Genomic DNA, 15,511 nt, shown 5'->3' on the forward strand with positions numbered 1-15,511 from the left:
GCAAACAGTCACTTGAATGGTGGGATGACCGTGCAAATGCACAGGGTGGAAGAAGTCTGGGAGGGGTGGGGAGAAGGTGGGCGAGGCCAGCATGTATGGGTGTTAGGAGGGCTGGGGCAGGTCTCAAGACAGGGGTATGGTACAAGGTATCCTGGCCTAGGTCCAGGCCATCTGCCCACTGTGCTAGGGGCATGAGGACACCGTGGTCCTCAGATAGCTTGAGTCTCCTGGTTACCTCCAAGAAAAGTGACAGGCTGCATTTGGAGAGACAGCTTACAAGTTTATTTGGCTTCATTGGATTCCGAGACCAGGGCCCCCACCCTGGCTGGGACAGCAGGAAGGCACCCAGAGAGCCCCGGCCCCACTGACCCCCAGGGGAGGGGGCCCAGGCACTAAGCCTTTGGGGCAGGGGCCACAGTAGCAGGACTTGGTCAAAAGTGCTGGTGACAGCTGAGGCTGGCCCCTCCCCTGCACCTCCCTCCTCCCTACACCCTGGGGGCAATTCCCTGAGACAGGCTCTGGTCCTCCCAACCAGCTGGGTACAGTGTCAGGCCCCAGTGGGGCAAATAAGTCAAGGGGACCTATAGGTCGTAAATTGGGGGGGTGCAGGCCCCCCATCCAGTGTGATGGCTTCCTGTGCAGTGTAGTGTTCCTGACCCCCAACAGGGGGCGGAGTCTCTGGGGGAAACCAAGCAGCTCCAGATGCGTGCCTGGCTCCTGTTCCAGTGTATGCTGCGGCTCCTCCGTGGCAGCTGGGACAGAAGATGGCCTGGCCCACTCAAGGGCCGGCCTCTGGTGCCCATGGGGCTTGGGCACCCATGTCTTTGGTCTGTGCCCTGCAGTCCTGGGGGCCTCCCCGGAAGGGGTTGGCAGGTGGGGAGTCCCAGAAAGGATCTGAATCTGGGAACAAGGTCCAAGGTGCCCGTCTGGGCGCAGGCTGTGGTGAGGGCAAGGGTGAAGGCCGTGGTCCAGCTGACACGAAGCTCCACGGGTCGATGCGGCTGCGAAGGGGTGAGGGCCGAGGTCGGCTGATGAGGCCCAGGGGTGGTGAGCGTGGAGTGCCCGGGGTGCCGGGAGCAGAGCGCGATATTCCTGGTGGGGGTGAGACAGTGCCTCCTATGAGGGTGCAGGAAGAGCACACGGTTAGGCAGTCACCACCTCCTAGATGCTAACTAGCTCACTGCAGCTTGAGGAACCAAGGCCCAAAGGTGTCACCACCTTTCTCAAACTACACAGTGAGCTACTTGATTCCTAACTTCCATAGCCCTATATTCCAGAGTGCACCTGTTTATTACTAAGTGGCTCAGAGCAGGGGTATGGGGCAGACAGGTCTGGCCTTAGATTCCAACCCTGCCACTTATAAGTCTGGGAGCCCAGAGTCCCTGACTCTGTGCTTTAAATTTTATCATCTAAAAAATGGGTACCATAAAGTGCTCATGGCAATCTTTAGAGACCTTTTCTCTAAAGGACCACCATGGACAGTAACTGGCACAATTAATCAACCTGTAGGAGTTGTCCTATTATTTTATAGCTAGCTGGCAGCCCATCTTGCCCCTGACCACTATACAGTTGAAACTAGAACTCAGTTCTTTACATGTGTCCCCAGTGCCCTAAGGGACCAGCTTGGGCTCCAGCAGACATCTGTGGTCCTGGCCTTGGTTTCCTAAAAGTTCCCAAACAGTTCTTCCCCTCTTTGGTGGCTGCCATCTCAGCATCTGCCCTAGGGCCACTCACCACGTGTCTCCTCCCGCCGGGCACTCTTGGCTGACGGCTGGCCGGTGGGGACACCCAGGTCCAGCAGCAGGGGCCCAGGGGTGGAAAGGCCTCGGGCATCCTGTGTCTTGGGAGAGAGGCAGCTGATCGGGGAGGCAGGAGGCTCTGTGGGGCACGGTGAGGTCACCGGCACAGGGGTCGCTGTTGGGGGCTCTCCGCGCTCGCGGCCCAGACCCCCAGGTGGCTGCAGGTCTCGGCCAAGCCCCAGTGAGGCCAGCAAGGCGGTGCCGCGCAACAGAGCCCGCTGGATCAGCTTGGGCGTCCCAGAGCTGTTGCCGCGCTCTGCTGTTCCCGGCCTCCGCGGCTCTTCGGACTCTGGGCTGGGCCGTGCGGGGTTACCTGTGAGCAAGGGTGTCACAGGTTAGGCCACGGCTGGCACAACACCCTGGTGAGGGTCTGGAAGAAGGACCGAGTTCTAGAAAAAAGGACTGAGTTCTGCTTCCCAGCAGTATTTCCATGGGTCAACTCCTTTCCCAGGGGTACCCCTCCCATCTGATACCCTCCAGCCTTCCATCAGCTAGGGGGAGCCTGGGAAGGGCAGCAGAGCAACCAGCAGCAGCAAAGCCTGGGAGGCAGCCAGGCCCCTGGGAAAAGGACAGGAGTTCAAGAAGTAGCAGGCTGAGGCCAGTGACCAGCCAGGTCAACTTCCAGGCCCTGGTGCCAGGTTGGCCCCATTGCCTGGGACCAGTACTGTGCTCTGTGCCAACTTCTCCCCAGCTGGACCACCCTGGCCCTTCCCCTCACCCACCCCCACTCCAGCAGTAGTTTATAAGGAGCTCACAGGTAAATTCCAATGTACACAATAGTTCCTGGGGGCATGCATCAGTGTCGCTATTCCAGAAATGAGGAAACGGAAGCTCAGAGAGGTTAGTTCCTTGCCTGGGGTCACAGCTAGCTTACAGAGGATGTGTTTCTGCCAGGTCTGAGCTGGATGATTTAGAAATATTATGTTGTCTGATCCTTAGGCCCCAGAGGTTCCAATACAGGGACAGAGATAGAGATAGCCTAATTTGTGCAGGGGCAGCAGTGCCTTTGTGACCCACCCCTTGCCTACAAGACTCTACCTAGATTTAAGAATGAGTGTCCTTGGGGCTGCGGTCGTGGCTCAGTGGTAGAGCACTTGCCTAGCATGTGTAAGGCACTGGTTAGATCCTTAGCACCACATAAAAATAAATAAAGGTATTAAAAAAAAAAAGAGTGAGTGTCCTGTCTTTGGGGTTAGGATTGCCTGACTCCATTCCAGACTGGGGGTGGGGTGGCAGTGCTGGGGAACTGGCCATGAAGGGAGTCACAGGGCATCTATGATGGTCTCCTTAAAGTCCTGATTTGGTTACATCCCTCCTTAGTTCTCTACTGCCATCAGAAGAAAGTCCAGCCTCCATAGCTGGGCTGTCAAAGTCCTCCCTGGCCTTGCCCCTTTTGTCCTTTCCCTCCCCCTTGGGTCATGGACAGAGCAGGCTCTCTGGAGTGCCACTCTGGGTTGGGTGGCGGGAGAAAGAGATGCAAGGCTGGAAATGCTCTGCTGTGAACAGGACTCGGTGTGGAGGTCCTGCTGTCAACCACAACCCTCACCCAGTTTTCTGCCTCCCATCTTCCTCCCAACCACCCTTGACTACTGCCACTCAAAGGCCCTGTTGCAAACCTGTTAAAAACAGGGTTCCTCTTAAAACTCATCATTTCCAGGCCTTTCCTAAATACGCTCTGCCTACCTTTCCAGCTTCATTCTCTCCTCCACTGGCCCACACACCCTGGCGCGCTGCCTCTGGCCTGACACTCCTTGGTTTTCAACATTTCTCTGAGTTTCAGTGCATTTCCTTCATGCCTGTACTCTTGCTATTCCTTCCGGCTGGCACATGTTTCCCACCTCAACTTTCGGCTGACCTCTTACTGTCAAAGACCCAGCTGAGGGCTGGGACTGTGGCTCAGTGGTAGAGCTCTCGCCTAGTGTGTGTGAGGCCCTGGGTTAAATCCTCAGCACTGTGTAAAACTAAATAAATAAAGGTATTGTGTTCAACTAAAAGAAATAAACATTAAAAAAAAGACCCAGCTGAGATATCACCTCCTCTGTGAAGCCTTCTCAGAATCCCCCTGAACCTGTGTAGCTGTTGTCCATATTACGCCTTCTAGAACCACATTCTCAATACTTACTAATCCCTACTCTGTTTATGAGACTGCCTTCTCCACCAGACTAGAATATCCCCAGGGTCATGACAGTGTTGATCTCAGTGTTGACAACTGGCTCATAATGCATCAATATGTATTTGAGGGAAAAGTCTGTGCTTAAATACCTTTCAACAACCATAAGAGGTAATCACTAATTCACAGGTGAAGAAACTGGCCATTTATAGTGAGTTTAAACAGAAGAGAGGAGAGACACATTTAAAGAAGCACGAAGCCACCTGCAGTGGTGTACATTTGTAATCCCAGCTACTCTGGGGGCTGAGGCAAGAGGATCTCGAGTTCAAGATCAGCTCAGGCAACTTAGTGGGACTCTGTCTCAAGATAAAATAAAAAGGTAGGCTAGCTCAGTTGGTAGAGTGGCTGCCTTGCATGAACAAGGCCCTGGGTTCAAGCCACAGCACCACAAAAACAAAGGGCTGGGAATGTTGTTCAGTGGTAGAATGCCCCTAGAAGAATCCCAGTATCAAAGAGAGAGAGAGAGAGAGAAACCCAGGGTTCCAGAGGTAAGTAACTTGTGCCAGGTAATTCTCCTAGGATTCTAATTTGCTTCTAAGCTTCCTAGCAGTCAGAGTTGGCAATCCTGTTGTTTAAAAGAACGCAGTATGACTCTTCTTGACCCAGAGGTGAAGGTGAAATTGCTTCCATGGGGCCTCATGGAGAGGACATGGCCATGAAGTGGTTAGTGGCTCCAGGGCAACCAGCTTCCCAAGGCAGTTTCTGTTGATGTGGGCTGAATATATCCTGCCAAAGTGCAACTCACTGCAACAAGGTCCCCAGGGGTCAGAGACATCCAGCTGGAATCAGGGTAGGGAGGTTGGGGGATGAGGCTCCCCACAATGGCTTATGCCTGGGACACTTTCACAGAATCTGGGACCTCTGTGAGGCCTCACTCTTTGAAAAGTCAGATACCTGAAAAGCCAGGTATCTGACTCTGTGGGTAGCTGAGAGGCCAAGGTCATGTACTCTTGTGGGCCCAGATGGAATCAAGTGCTCAGTCAGACTAGGCTGGGGCAAGTGGTATGCTTTTAGGCAAAGTGGAAAGCTTGAGGAGACTGGGCTTCAGGTCCTTGTTGTTCCTTTCCTTGGGAGCTCAAGGAGGACAAGGCCAGAAGGCTCTGGAGAACACAGTCAGGGACTGCTTCAACCTACACACCTAGATTGACAAGACCTCAAGTTCTCCATTGCTCTGCCTTGGGGCAAGTCAACTCCCCCCCCCCCCCCAGGGTGAGATAGACCAACAGCCTCTGCTCTGTTGGGTGTCCTAAAGCAAACAACTTCCATCTTTTTGTCTCAGTTTCTTCTTCTGTAAAATGGAGCCAATAATATTACCCACCTCACAGAATTGCCTGGTACATAGAAGCCAATAAGTACTAGCTGATATTATTACTATCAAATCAGATAATGGTAGAGGTGATGGGCTGGGTGGGCATGGGTTGGGAGGGGTGAGTCTAAACTGATTGTTGTATAGGGATTTGGTCTGAGGGCCACTAAGCTAGGTGGAGCTGGGGCTTCTGAGGATAGTACCTGGGTTGGTACAAGGATCCACAGGCAAGGGATGCCACTTTCTATCTCCTGCTAAACTCAGCGTTGAGCTGAGCCCTCAGCCCTCTGATGCAGGAGTTCTGCTCTTTGCCAATCCTCTGGCTTCCTAAGCAGTTCAAGTGAGAAATGCTTTTTCAAGTGAAAGCTTCTGAGGAAATGGGCTGAGGAGAAGGGAGCCCGAACATCTCTTGGTTCCATTCTTTAGCTGGGGGTTTCAGGCAGGTTATTTCCCTCTGCTTTATTTATTTTTTTAATAGGGGATTGAACCCAAGAACCCTTTACCCCTGAGCCACATCCCTAACCTGTTTTATATTTTATTTAGAGACAGGGTCTTGTTAAGTTGCTTAGGGCCTCACTATGTTGCTGAGGCTGGTTTTGAACTTGCAATCCTCCTTTCTCAGCCTCTTGAGCCACTGAGATTACAGGTGTGCACCACAGTGCCCAGCTTATTTCCCTTCTTGCATCCTCAGTCTCCTTATCTCTAAAATAGGGATAACCCTGGCACCTTCCTCACAGGGTTGAACAGAATGCCTGACACATAGAAAAGCCCCAAACTTCCCCAGAGGCAGTGCAATGGGCCCTGGATCCCTGGCTATTCTGCTCATCACCTTCCTTACCCACAGGCTCCCTAGAGGGGATTCTGAGAAGCACAGTGTAGCAGTCATTTGTTTGGCCTCACCCCATACGGGCAGTTTCCTTCCTCTCTCTGGACCTTGCTTCCCTCAGTGCCAAATGGTGGGGGGCAGTACCATTCCCTGTTTCCTTTCCTCCCTAGAGCCAGCTGAAGGTACAGTGCTGCCACAAGGCTAGGAAAGAGCCTCTGGCAGGCCAGGCTTGAACAGGGGGGCTAGTCTCTTGCCCAAGGCCTGGGCTGAATCCAGCTTGGCTGAGGGCCTGTAGGTCAGACCTAGGACTGCTCTGCCTAATCTCAGATTCAATTTCCCAGTTGCTAGAATGAGACCTATCAGGGCAGGATTCCTGCTCTGTCTGGTCACATTTCCTGGCCTTCCCCAGCCCAGAAAAATCCTGTTGGGGGAGACAGGGCCACTCACCATTGAGTGTTGGGGGTGTGGAAGGAGATCCTAAGGGGGAAGAGTCATCTGAATCCAGGTACCACGCGGCTTCATCCATGCGGGACCTTCTCCTAGCGAGGGAAAGGGTGGGGGGGTGGCGTTTTGTGAGTCTGAGGAGTGTGGGGGAGGCAGATCATGCTCAGGTAGGAGGCATTCAGTCACTCACCTCCCATTCTGGGCCTCTCCAGGTTTGGGAGAACTGGGACCCCAGGCCCAGCAAGCTCGTCGCTCTCCATTGCTTGAGTCCTCCAGACGACGGGGAGACTGGCGGCCCCATGCCTGTCCAGGTTCTGCAGGTTCCACTGTGGAGGAACCCGATGAAGTCTGAGCTGATCCTTGCCCTCCCCCATCATGAGGCTTTGCAGGCAACTCTACAGGATGCGGGGCAGGCTGGGCCCCAGATTACTCCCAGGGAGGGGTCTTGCTGGGACAGGTGGGTCTGGGGCCTGGGGCCAGCAGTGAGATGGGGCATCTCATTAATCCCTCTGATGACATTTGCTGTTTATAAGTTAGTACAGATAGTGACACAAACTGCCTTATTAGCTATGTGGCAAATTACTTTTTTCACTTTTCTCTTGTATGAAATTTAAGATAGTAATGATATTTGTTTAAACGAATTCTTGTAAAGAATTAAAATTAGCAAAGGATTTAAGAAAATGACTAGAACATAGTTGTTTAACTAAGAAATTAAGTTTTTTGGTGAACTGAGAGGCAACAGTCTAGATGGAAGGGGAAGGAACCCTGGAGCAGAAGGGAAAAGAGACAGTGGGCGGAGTCTGACTCCAGGGATAAGGTGTGACACAAGGATTAGGAGCTAGGGGAAGAGACAGGAGGCTAAATTTCTTACACTGGATGGCCCGGAACCGGGGGAAGGTCGGCGAATCCCCAGCCCCAACCTCAAAGACGTTTCTTCTCCTGTCAAGGCCAGGTGAGGCCTGCACGGTGATGCGGTGCTTGAAATCTGGGGTTTGGGAAAGGAGAGAGTAGGTGCAGGTTTGTGATGCACGTGACCGTGATCTCCGTCTGCTCCTAAGCCACACAAGGCAGCAGCACAGTGGCTTTGTGACAGCCTCACCGCTTCCCAGGAACCCAGACTTTGAATAAGGAAAGCTGAAGGACCGGACTCCACGAACCCGACTAGCCCAGCAGAGTCAAGGTTCCCCAGGGGCGGTCTGCCACGCCCCCTCGGTCTTCCCAGAACAGTCGTGAGCTCCGCCCCTTCCCGGCCGCAGCCACTCCCAGGCCGAAATGCAAATATTCCCGCCAGAACCCACCCACAGATACAAAAAATACTCAGGGTCCCATCCTTCCAGTCTTCAGCTCCAGGGTCAACCCACCAACACCCTACACCAATCCCAGTGCGGCCAGGACACGGGGCTGACTCCACCCCTCCGCCCACGCAGCCAATAGGTTCCGCGACCCTGCCCCTTAGTGCCTACAGCCAATGGCGGGCGGAGTCCTGAGGCCCCGCTTACCCAGGGGCATGCTGATGCGCTCGCCGCCGTCACGAGCCCGGAGCTTGCTGCGCTTGAAGGTGCCGCGGCGACGGCGGACGTGCGGCCGTTCGCGGTCCACTTGCTGCAGCAGCAGCGTCAGCTCGCGCTCAAACACCTCTAGCTCCCACTGAGCCAATAGGTGCTCGCGCCGCCGTAGCTGTTCGGCTTGTGATCGCTGCTCGCGTGCCGCTCGCGTCAGCTCCTCTTCGCGGCTCAGTAGTTCCTGCGCCCCGGACAGGGAAGGCGGTGGGGTCATCTCGGCACTGACCCCTGTCTGCCCCACCGAGATTCGGAAAATGCTTTCCGACTCTGGGTACCCGCGAGTCCACGCACCTTTTCCTTCGCTCGCAGCTCATCAAAGAGGCCCTGGATCTCTCGTTTCCAGCCTTCTTGCATCGAATGGAAGGAGTCCCGGGGCATTTCCCGCAGGACCTGCGCCTCTAGCGCCTCCAACTGCTGCAGGATGGAGGCGAAGTCGGGCCTGCGGTGAGGGTCCTGTGCCCAGCAGTCTAGGGGCACGGCAGGGAGGGGGGGACAGAATAAGAAGGGGGTCTGTGGGTGGATGTGTCCTGGACCAGGGAGCTCTGCCCCTTAGGCGCCCACCTTGTCCTCTTACCGGCCATGAGCTGTGCGAAGGGTTCTGGACAGGTGGACGGGATGGGGAGTGTGAGCTTGTTAACAGCTACACCATAGGCCACAGCAAGACAATCGATACCACGGTAAGGCACTTCCCCAGTCAGCAGTTCCCACAGCAGCACCCCAAAGCTGTGGGCGAGACAAAGGGTCTGTGGGCCCTCCTCTGCTTATTTATTACTATTTCACCCCAAAGCAATGAGGAATTAAATGGACTGGGTCCCTTCCCCTGGTCTCGGCTTGTCTGCCCACCCAAAGGTTTTAGCAACCACTTCTGCCCTTTGTAGCCCCATAGCAGACCCTGTCCAGTCCCCCAGGCCACACCTCCAGACATCGCTGCCCTTAGAGAAGGTGGAGGCCTTGATAACCTCAGGAGCCATCCAGGCATAGGTGCCTGCAGCACTCATTTGCGTGGTTTTATGCCACTCTCGAGCCAGACCAAAGTCGGTGATCTTCAGGGTCTTGTGTTCCATGTCATCTCCTTCAATGGGCTGCAGCAGCAGAACTGGGGGAAAAGTGGGGCAGGATTGTGTGTGTTTCAGGATCAGGTAGTGGGGACAGGGGAAAAGCTGGCAGCAAACTGTCATCTGACAGATGGCCTGGCCAGAGATGATGTGGTCTATATCTTGCCCTTGAGAGCTTACAGCTGGGGATGGGGTGGAATCAGTCAAAAATAAATTCTGGGACATATTTTCTTAAGGTCTACTAGAGCACATATTTTACACACAGCCCTAGCACTCAGGAAAAAAAAAAAAAAGAAATCACTGAGGTAGGTGTTATTCCTATTTTAAAGTTGATGAAACAGTAGGAAAATGACTTGGCCAAGGTCATACAGCAATAAAGTAGAGATTCCACCCTGCTCTGTGTAGTTCAGCTCATGTTCTGAATTTTCCCTAATACTACATGAATAAAATTCAGCAATGTTCTTAGCAGATTCTTAGCATTTGTGAGTCTGATTTCCAGAGAAATCCATGAGTGTCTTGTCATTTTGCTGAGACAGGAGTGTGAATCAGACACACCCCTGGGAGGGGGAGCAGGTAGGAAGCCCTTGGTAAGCAAGAAGCTCAGCAGTCACCACTGGCCCCTGGTGCCTACATCATCCTGTGGCTAATGCAGCCACTCCTAATAGAAAGGCTCCAGAAGATAACTATTAAGGCTGCAGGATGTGAGGAGAAAGGGAGGGGTGGTGATTCTTGGCCATAAAGGAGGAGGCTATGGCAAGTAGGAGTGGATGGTCAGACTTGGCAGGGGTGCTTGACTTTGACTCAAATTTGGGCCACCAGGAAGACAAAGAAGCAACTTGCAGATCTCTTGCCAGGACAAACGCAGCTCGAGGGAGAGCAGTTTTAGAGGAATAGAAAGAAAGGTCACAGGATTGTCAAGGGTCTGAAAGGGACCTTCTACTTTTCTGGTTATAGCCAACTGCATGGTGGAGAGCGACATCTGCTTGCTGCATGTGCTCTCCTGCCCAGGGTGTCACTCAGCACTGTAATGGGTTCTGGGGGGTGGGGTGGCGGGCAAAGGGGAAGGGTACCTACCCAGCCAGGTGAGTCAGGGAGGACTTCTCAGCCGAGGACTTCTCAGACAAGGTATTCAATTTTTGAGGGCCTAAAGCCACAGCTCCCGATCCTGCTGCTGGCTAAGCCCTGTGGACCTTGTTGGGGATCTGGCACTGCTGTCTAATCCTTCCCACCATCCCTGGCTGTTTCCTTAAGGGCCTCCCATCATTGGCTGCTACAGTTCTGACATTCCTCAGAGCCCAGCCTCTCTTCAGCTTCTGTGCATCATCCTTAGGCCATCTTAGCTCACCCAGGTACCAGTCCCCCTCCCCACTGGCATCTTTCATACTTAGAGCTCTAGGCCAGACAAGAGCCAATTCAGTGCCCATTAGCTGCTCCACCTGGCATTCATGCGCTCTCAATAGCCTTTATTATGCCTGGCAAATGTTCCTGTCATTTCTCCTAATTAAGAGAATGGTCTCAAAATCCACCCATTCCTTGGAACCAAACTGGGGCTGAGTCCTGCAGAGTTAATGCAGCTCAAGATGACCCACCTCAGAGGATCATCACAGAAGTAAGCTATTCATACTTTTTAAAAGCCTCCACTTGGGGTCTGACATCTGGCAAAAGAGTTTTCAATGCCAGGTGCCTTACAGCGTCTGTGCTCACATCTGTCACATCCACTCACTCCACTGCACCCTTGATCATTTCTTACTTCCAGCTTCACAGCGGCCTCTGGTCAGGCCACGGAGGCTCAGCACAGCACCAGTTATTAGCCCTGTGCAATTTCATCCAAGGAACCACTGTGTAGGCAGGAGGGGCAGCAGGCACACATATCTTTTCTGGAGCCCAGGCCCACTTTTCTGGAAGACTGGCCCTTGCTCTAGCCACCTGTGTGACCCATCAGACTGGTATTGCACTTTCTGCACCAGTGTCTCAGCAGGGTGGCCCGTCTCTCTCACTTTTTTTCTCTAGAGGAATCTGAGACCCGGAGAAGAGCAGCAACCCCCCAAAGCCTCAGATTTCTTTCTACTACCTCCCCAGCCCCACTCTTGGCACCTGCTAAGCCTCAACCTCATTTTGGCATCCCCTGCTTCTCCTCCAAGCTGTCTTTTTGCCTTCCTGGGCCTCGAACTCATCTCATCCTAAGTTGCTGTTGTGACCCTGGGCATGGGAGATTAGGGGGTACGCTAGAGAGCTCGAGGCTGGGACAAGCCTTGCAACCCTTCTTAGTGCACTTTAGCCTCTCAAAGGGACCTGACCACCAACCCCACCCCCGCCACCAAGCTGGCCTCTGTGGAGCCTGGGAGTGGCCTGGGCAGTTCACACCTCTTCCGCTTCCCTCCCATGGTCCTTACTTCTCCTTTCTGGGAGGCCTGGGCAGGTCTACAACTGGGAGGGGGGTCCTTCAGGGAGAACTGGGGGAGGTCAGACCCAGGCCGGGCTGGCTGGTCAGTCCTGTGACTCGTGGGCCTGGAGAATTCCCCCTTCTCTCCCCGCCAGGCTTCCTCACAAGGCCCCCATTGTCCAGGAAAATCACGCCATTGTTTCCTGCCTGTGCCCCCCCATCTCAGAGACTCCCCCCCACCCCAATCCCGCAGACAGCAACTTGGGCCTAGGACTGGGGTCTGTGATGTTGGATGCCAGGCTCAGAGGCCAAGGGCACCTTGCTTGGCCTTCACCACTACCATCCAGACTCTTAGAGGGAAGCAGGGGAACTGAGGGGGGCAGTTGGGGGAGCAATCCCTGTCTCCTTCCTCTCTGGCAACCCCCCCACCCCCAGCTCTTTCCTCCCCTGCAGGCAGCTGGGCTAGGGAGGGAACAGGGGCTGGAGCAGGGGCAGGAAGCCAGCCCAGGGGCAGCAGGAAACACAGGAAGCAGTGGGGAGGGTGGGGAGCAGGGGCCTGGGCTATTGTTCCATTTTTTCTGGAAAGAAAACGGAGGAAAAACAGAAGACAGGAGCCCCCCCACCCCTTGGGCCTTCGGGGAATCCCCTTCAGGCTAGAGCTGGGAGTGGGGGTTCCTGGACAGCTAGTAAGGCTTGGGGGGCAGACTGCTCCCTCTTATGGATGAGTGTGTGGGAAAAGGCAGGCCTTCCCTGGTCTCTCCAACCTTGGCAAGGATTCAGGTATCATTGAGTTTTGGTGCTATCCTCTCCCTAGCCCCTTGTCCAAGGAATAGAAGCTCAAAATATCTATGCTGCTTTCCAAGTGCTTCTCTAGACCCCACTGAGCCTCCTTCGCACCCTCACCCCTAAGTTTCCTATTGCTACTACTTCCAGCCTGTGCCCTGGTGTCTGCCTACTTGCCTCTGCTTTGGTTAGGCTCTGCCTGGACACCCAACCAAGTGCTCTGGCCTGGCAGGAAGCTCACCTGTTTTGGGAAGCTCTCACTTGTCTGGAGCCCATGATGGGCAGTATGTAGAGGGCCTGAGGTGGTGGGAGAAGGAGCCTCCCTTAGCCAGGCACTCCAACCCCAAATGCTGATCCCAGGCTGGGTCTTCCTCATGATCTTGCCCTCAAATGTCCACATTTGAGGACCTGTCTGCACCAGGGTTTGCCCAGGCTGATAAGCCATTTCAGTCTCCTGGTGACTCCCTTTTTAGAGAGGCTGAAATTGAGGCTCTGAGTTGAAATAGCCAGCTAGAGGTCACGCAGTCAGGGAGGGATGGGGCCAGGATTCCAGCCCTGGCCCCAGACTTGGCCTCCACAGGATCTCTCCTCTCTGATATGTGTCCTGGAGGAGCTGCCCACCATGTATAGGTGAGAGGAGGAGAAGAATGGGGGAAAGTAGAGCAGCAGACCCCCCCACATGTGAACTTCAGTGGGGGAGGAGATGAGGAGCACCTCCAGGGGATGTCCTTAAGATAGTGACCACAGGTGGGATGGGGATGGCCAACTTGAGAGATCTCAATGTCATTTTCTTTCTTTATTTTTTGAGGGTGTGGTGGTGCTGGGGATTGAACCCAGGGCCTCATGCACGCTAGGCAGGTGCCCTACCAGTGGACTATACTTCCAGCCCCAGAGAGAACTCAATTTTCTAACTTGCCCAAACTGTAGCTACAGGCTGGAATCAAGGACTCCTTCTGGGGCTGAGGTAAGGAGACCCTGCTGGGTGTCTGGGGTTCCTGCCATGGGGCCACTGTGGGGCCATAGGTAACCCTGGTCAGCAAAGACTCCCCTAGGACAGGAACTCTGGCCTCCAGCAGATCCCTGGCTAGATTCAAGCTGAGGGTTGGGAGGAGGTGTGTGCTGGGGCCATGCCACCCCTCCCACCCGCCGTCCATGCCACTCAAAACTCACTGTTGTTGGACTTGAGGTCGCGGTGGATGACAGGTACCAGGGCCTCACAGTGCAGGTAGTGCATCCCACGGGCAATCTGCACGGCCCAGTTGACCAGCACATGGGGTGGCACACGCCGCCCAGCCAGGGCACGGCTGAGGGGCCCACCGGCTGCATACTCCATCACCAGGCATAGGTTCGGCTCCTCCAAGCACACAGCCTTGAGGGCAATGATGTTGGGATGTGCCAGCATGGCGAAAAGCCGGGCCTCCTGGCGAACGCTCTCAGCAGTCACACTGATGTCCTCATCAGGATCCTGGCGAGCTGCCTTCACAGCCACCAGCTCCCCTCGCCAGCTGCCACGGTAGACCTTGCCGAAGCCACCAATTCCAATCACCTCCTCCAGCCGCAGCTCCTGGAAGCTGGCCACCTCGCAGGGGGGCGGGCCACCACCCCGAGACACATAGTTGGATGGAAAGATGCCTACCTGGCCACCCACCTGGCCTGCCCACCAGCCCTCATCTCCTGAGATGGCTGCATCCCGGGACAGCACTTCCACACGGTCTCCCTTCCGCAGGGCAAGCTCGTCCTTCCCATTGGGCTCGTAGTCGAACAGGGCCGTCCACACAGGGTTGGCATATGCTGCTGCCTTCGGGGACCCCTCTGGCCGGCCTCCGCCACCACCCCCGCTGCCCCCACTGCCACTGCCATTCCATGATCCCAGAGGACTCTTGAGGAAGAGGTTCTTCAAGGGCTCCATGGCCAGGAGCTGGCACTGGAATATGTGGGGGACCTCCCCGTGGTCCCCACCCCCGCTGACTGCCAAGGCCCTAATGCCGGAACCTGGGCATCCGGGCCCTGGCCCTCAGCCCCAGACCCACGCCTCTCTGGGGAGCCAGGAGTGTTGTCTCCCGGCCCCCCGCATCTCCGGCTTCTGGAAGAGGGCACCCGGAGCAGTGTAGTCAGGCTGGAGGGGTGGGGCCCCGGGGCCTCCGGTGCCTCACCATGGCTGGCTTGTAGGGGCCCAAGAGTCCCTCGGTCCTGGAGTACTCCTTGGAGGTTGGCTCCAGCGCCCTCCAAGTGTAAGGTGGGGCCTGCCAGGGGCAGAGCCTGGACTTGGCTGGGCCTTTACATGTAGCGGGCAGAGAGTCCCCAGTAGGGCCGAACCTGTCTCTTCCTGGCCTTGGTGGCTTTGGCCCCGACGGCTCCGACCCCGTTCCCTTCTTCCTCCTCCCTTTGTACTTTGGCCCTGGGGGCGGGAGGCAGAGGTGGAGGGTGGAGTTTCACTTTTTTCCGCTCTTCTCCCTCCTGCAGGAAACAGCATCAGATGACGCGGGCGGGTTGCACCGCTCCCCTCCCGGAGGCTCCGGGTGGCTGGGCTAGGGAGTTCCCTGGGACGCAGGCCCCGAGACGCAGAAGGGCAAGGGTAGTTGCAGACCCCCCCATCACCGAAGACTTCGTGATCTAGGAAGAAAAGTCCCAGACTGGGTGCTCCGTTGCCTAGGACCGAAGATAGCCTCTCGTAAGGGACCAGCCCGGCCTTCTGCAGCTGAATCTACAGCAGCAAAATGGGCTATAGAACCGCGCTTGGCAGTGCAGCAAGCCGAGTCTGGCTTGGGCTACGAAGTCGCGGGACGGTGTGATTCATTCTCGTTGAGTTCCATTCTTTTCATATATGAAATAGGAACAAGAAGCTCTGCTTTGCAGGACTAGGGGGGTGAGGGTAGCGGAAGACTGGAGGACAGACTCAACTGGCAGCTCCTCAAGCTCTTTCAAAAGGCTAATACTACCCCTCACCTAGGAAACAATCCGCTTCTTCGTGTCCCTTTCCCAATGGAAGAAAACCTGAAGCTGTTGTTCATAAATTTGCCTAGGACTGATTGGAACCAGAATAGCTGAGTCGCCCTCACCACCGCTGGGTAGTCTTGACCCCAATTGCTTCAAAAGTGTCACTTTAAGAAAGACGACGCTATCCTATTTGACTACTCCTGTCTGTTCCGGAGGATGGCTCTCTACACACCAGGTCTGAGCTCT

At 55.1% G+C, this 15,511-nt stretch overlaps 1 protein-coding gene across 2 annotated transcripts; it reads right to left on the reverse strand.

Moving 5' to 3' along the window:
- Positions 1-259: 259 nt before the first annotated feature.
- Map3k11 (mitogen-activated protein kinase kinase kinase 11) lies at positions 260-15,468 on the reverse strand. Of its 2 annotated transcripts, none has more exons than XM_076847579.2 (10): positions 13,499-15,468; positions 9,023-9,203; positions 8,682-8,830; positions 8,399-8,574; positions 8,045-8,288; positions 7,417-7,530; positions 6,736-6,871; positions 6,549-6,640; positions 1,735-2,112; positions 260-1,092 (listed from the first exon to the last, which is right to left on the reverse strand). In XM_076847579.2, exons 1-10 carry the CDS (start codon positions 14,235-14,237, stop codon positions 779-781), a joined length of 2,523 nt encoding a protein of 840 aa, XP_076703694.1. In that variant the 5' UTR covers positions 14,238-15,468; the 3' UTR covers positions 260-778. The 2 variants fall into 2 exon arrangements, with proteins under 2 accessions (XP_076703694.1, XP_076703693.1); XM_076847578.2 differs by having other exon boundaries at positions 260-1,116; positions 13,499-15,467.
- Between the last annotated feature and the right edge of the window lie 43 nt (positions 15,469-15,511).

Source organism: Callospermophilus lateralis, chromosome 2, assembly GCF_048772815.1.
Source record: "Callospermophilus lateralis isolate mCalLat2 chromosome 2, mCalLat2.hap1, whole genome shotgun sequence".
In the NCBI taxonomy this organism is placed as follows: domain Eukaryota; kingdom Metazoa; phylum Chordata; class Mammalia; order Rodentia; family Sciuridae; genus Callospermophilus; species Callospermophilus lateralis.

Coding starts and splice junctions, on each gene's coding strand:
- Map3k11 (XM_076847578.2), bottom strand. CDS start 14,237: ATGGAGCCCTTGAAGAACCTCTTCCTCAAGAGTCCTCTGGGATCATGG. Junction 8,289..8,398: donor AGCTGCGAGCGAAGGAAAAG/GTGCGTGGACTC, acceptor TCCGGGGCGCAG/GAACTACTGAGCCGCGAAGA. Junction 1,117..1,734: donor CCGGCGGGAGGAGACACGTG/GTGAGTGGCCCT, acceptor GCACCCTCATAG/GAGGCACTGTCTCACCCCCA.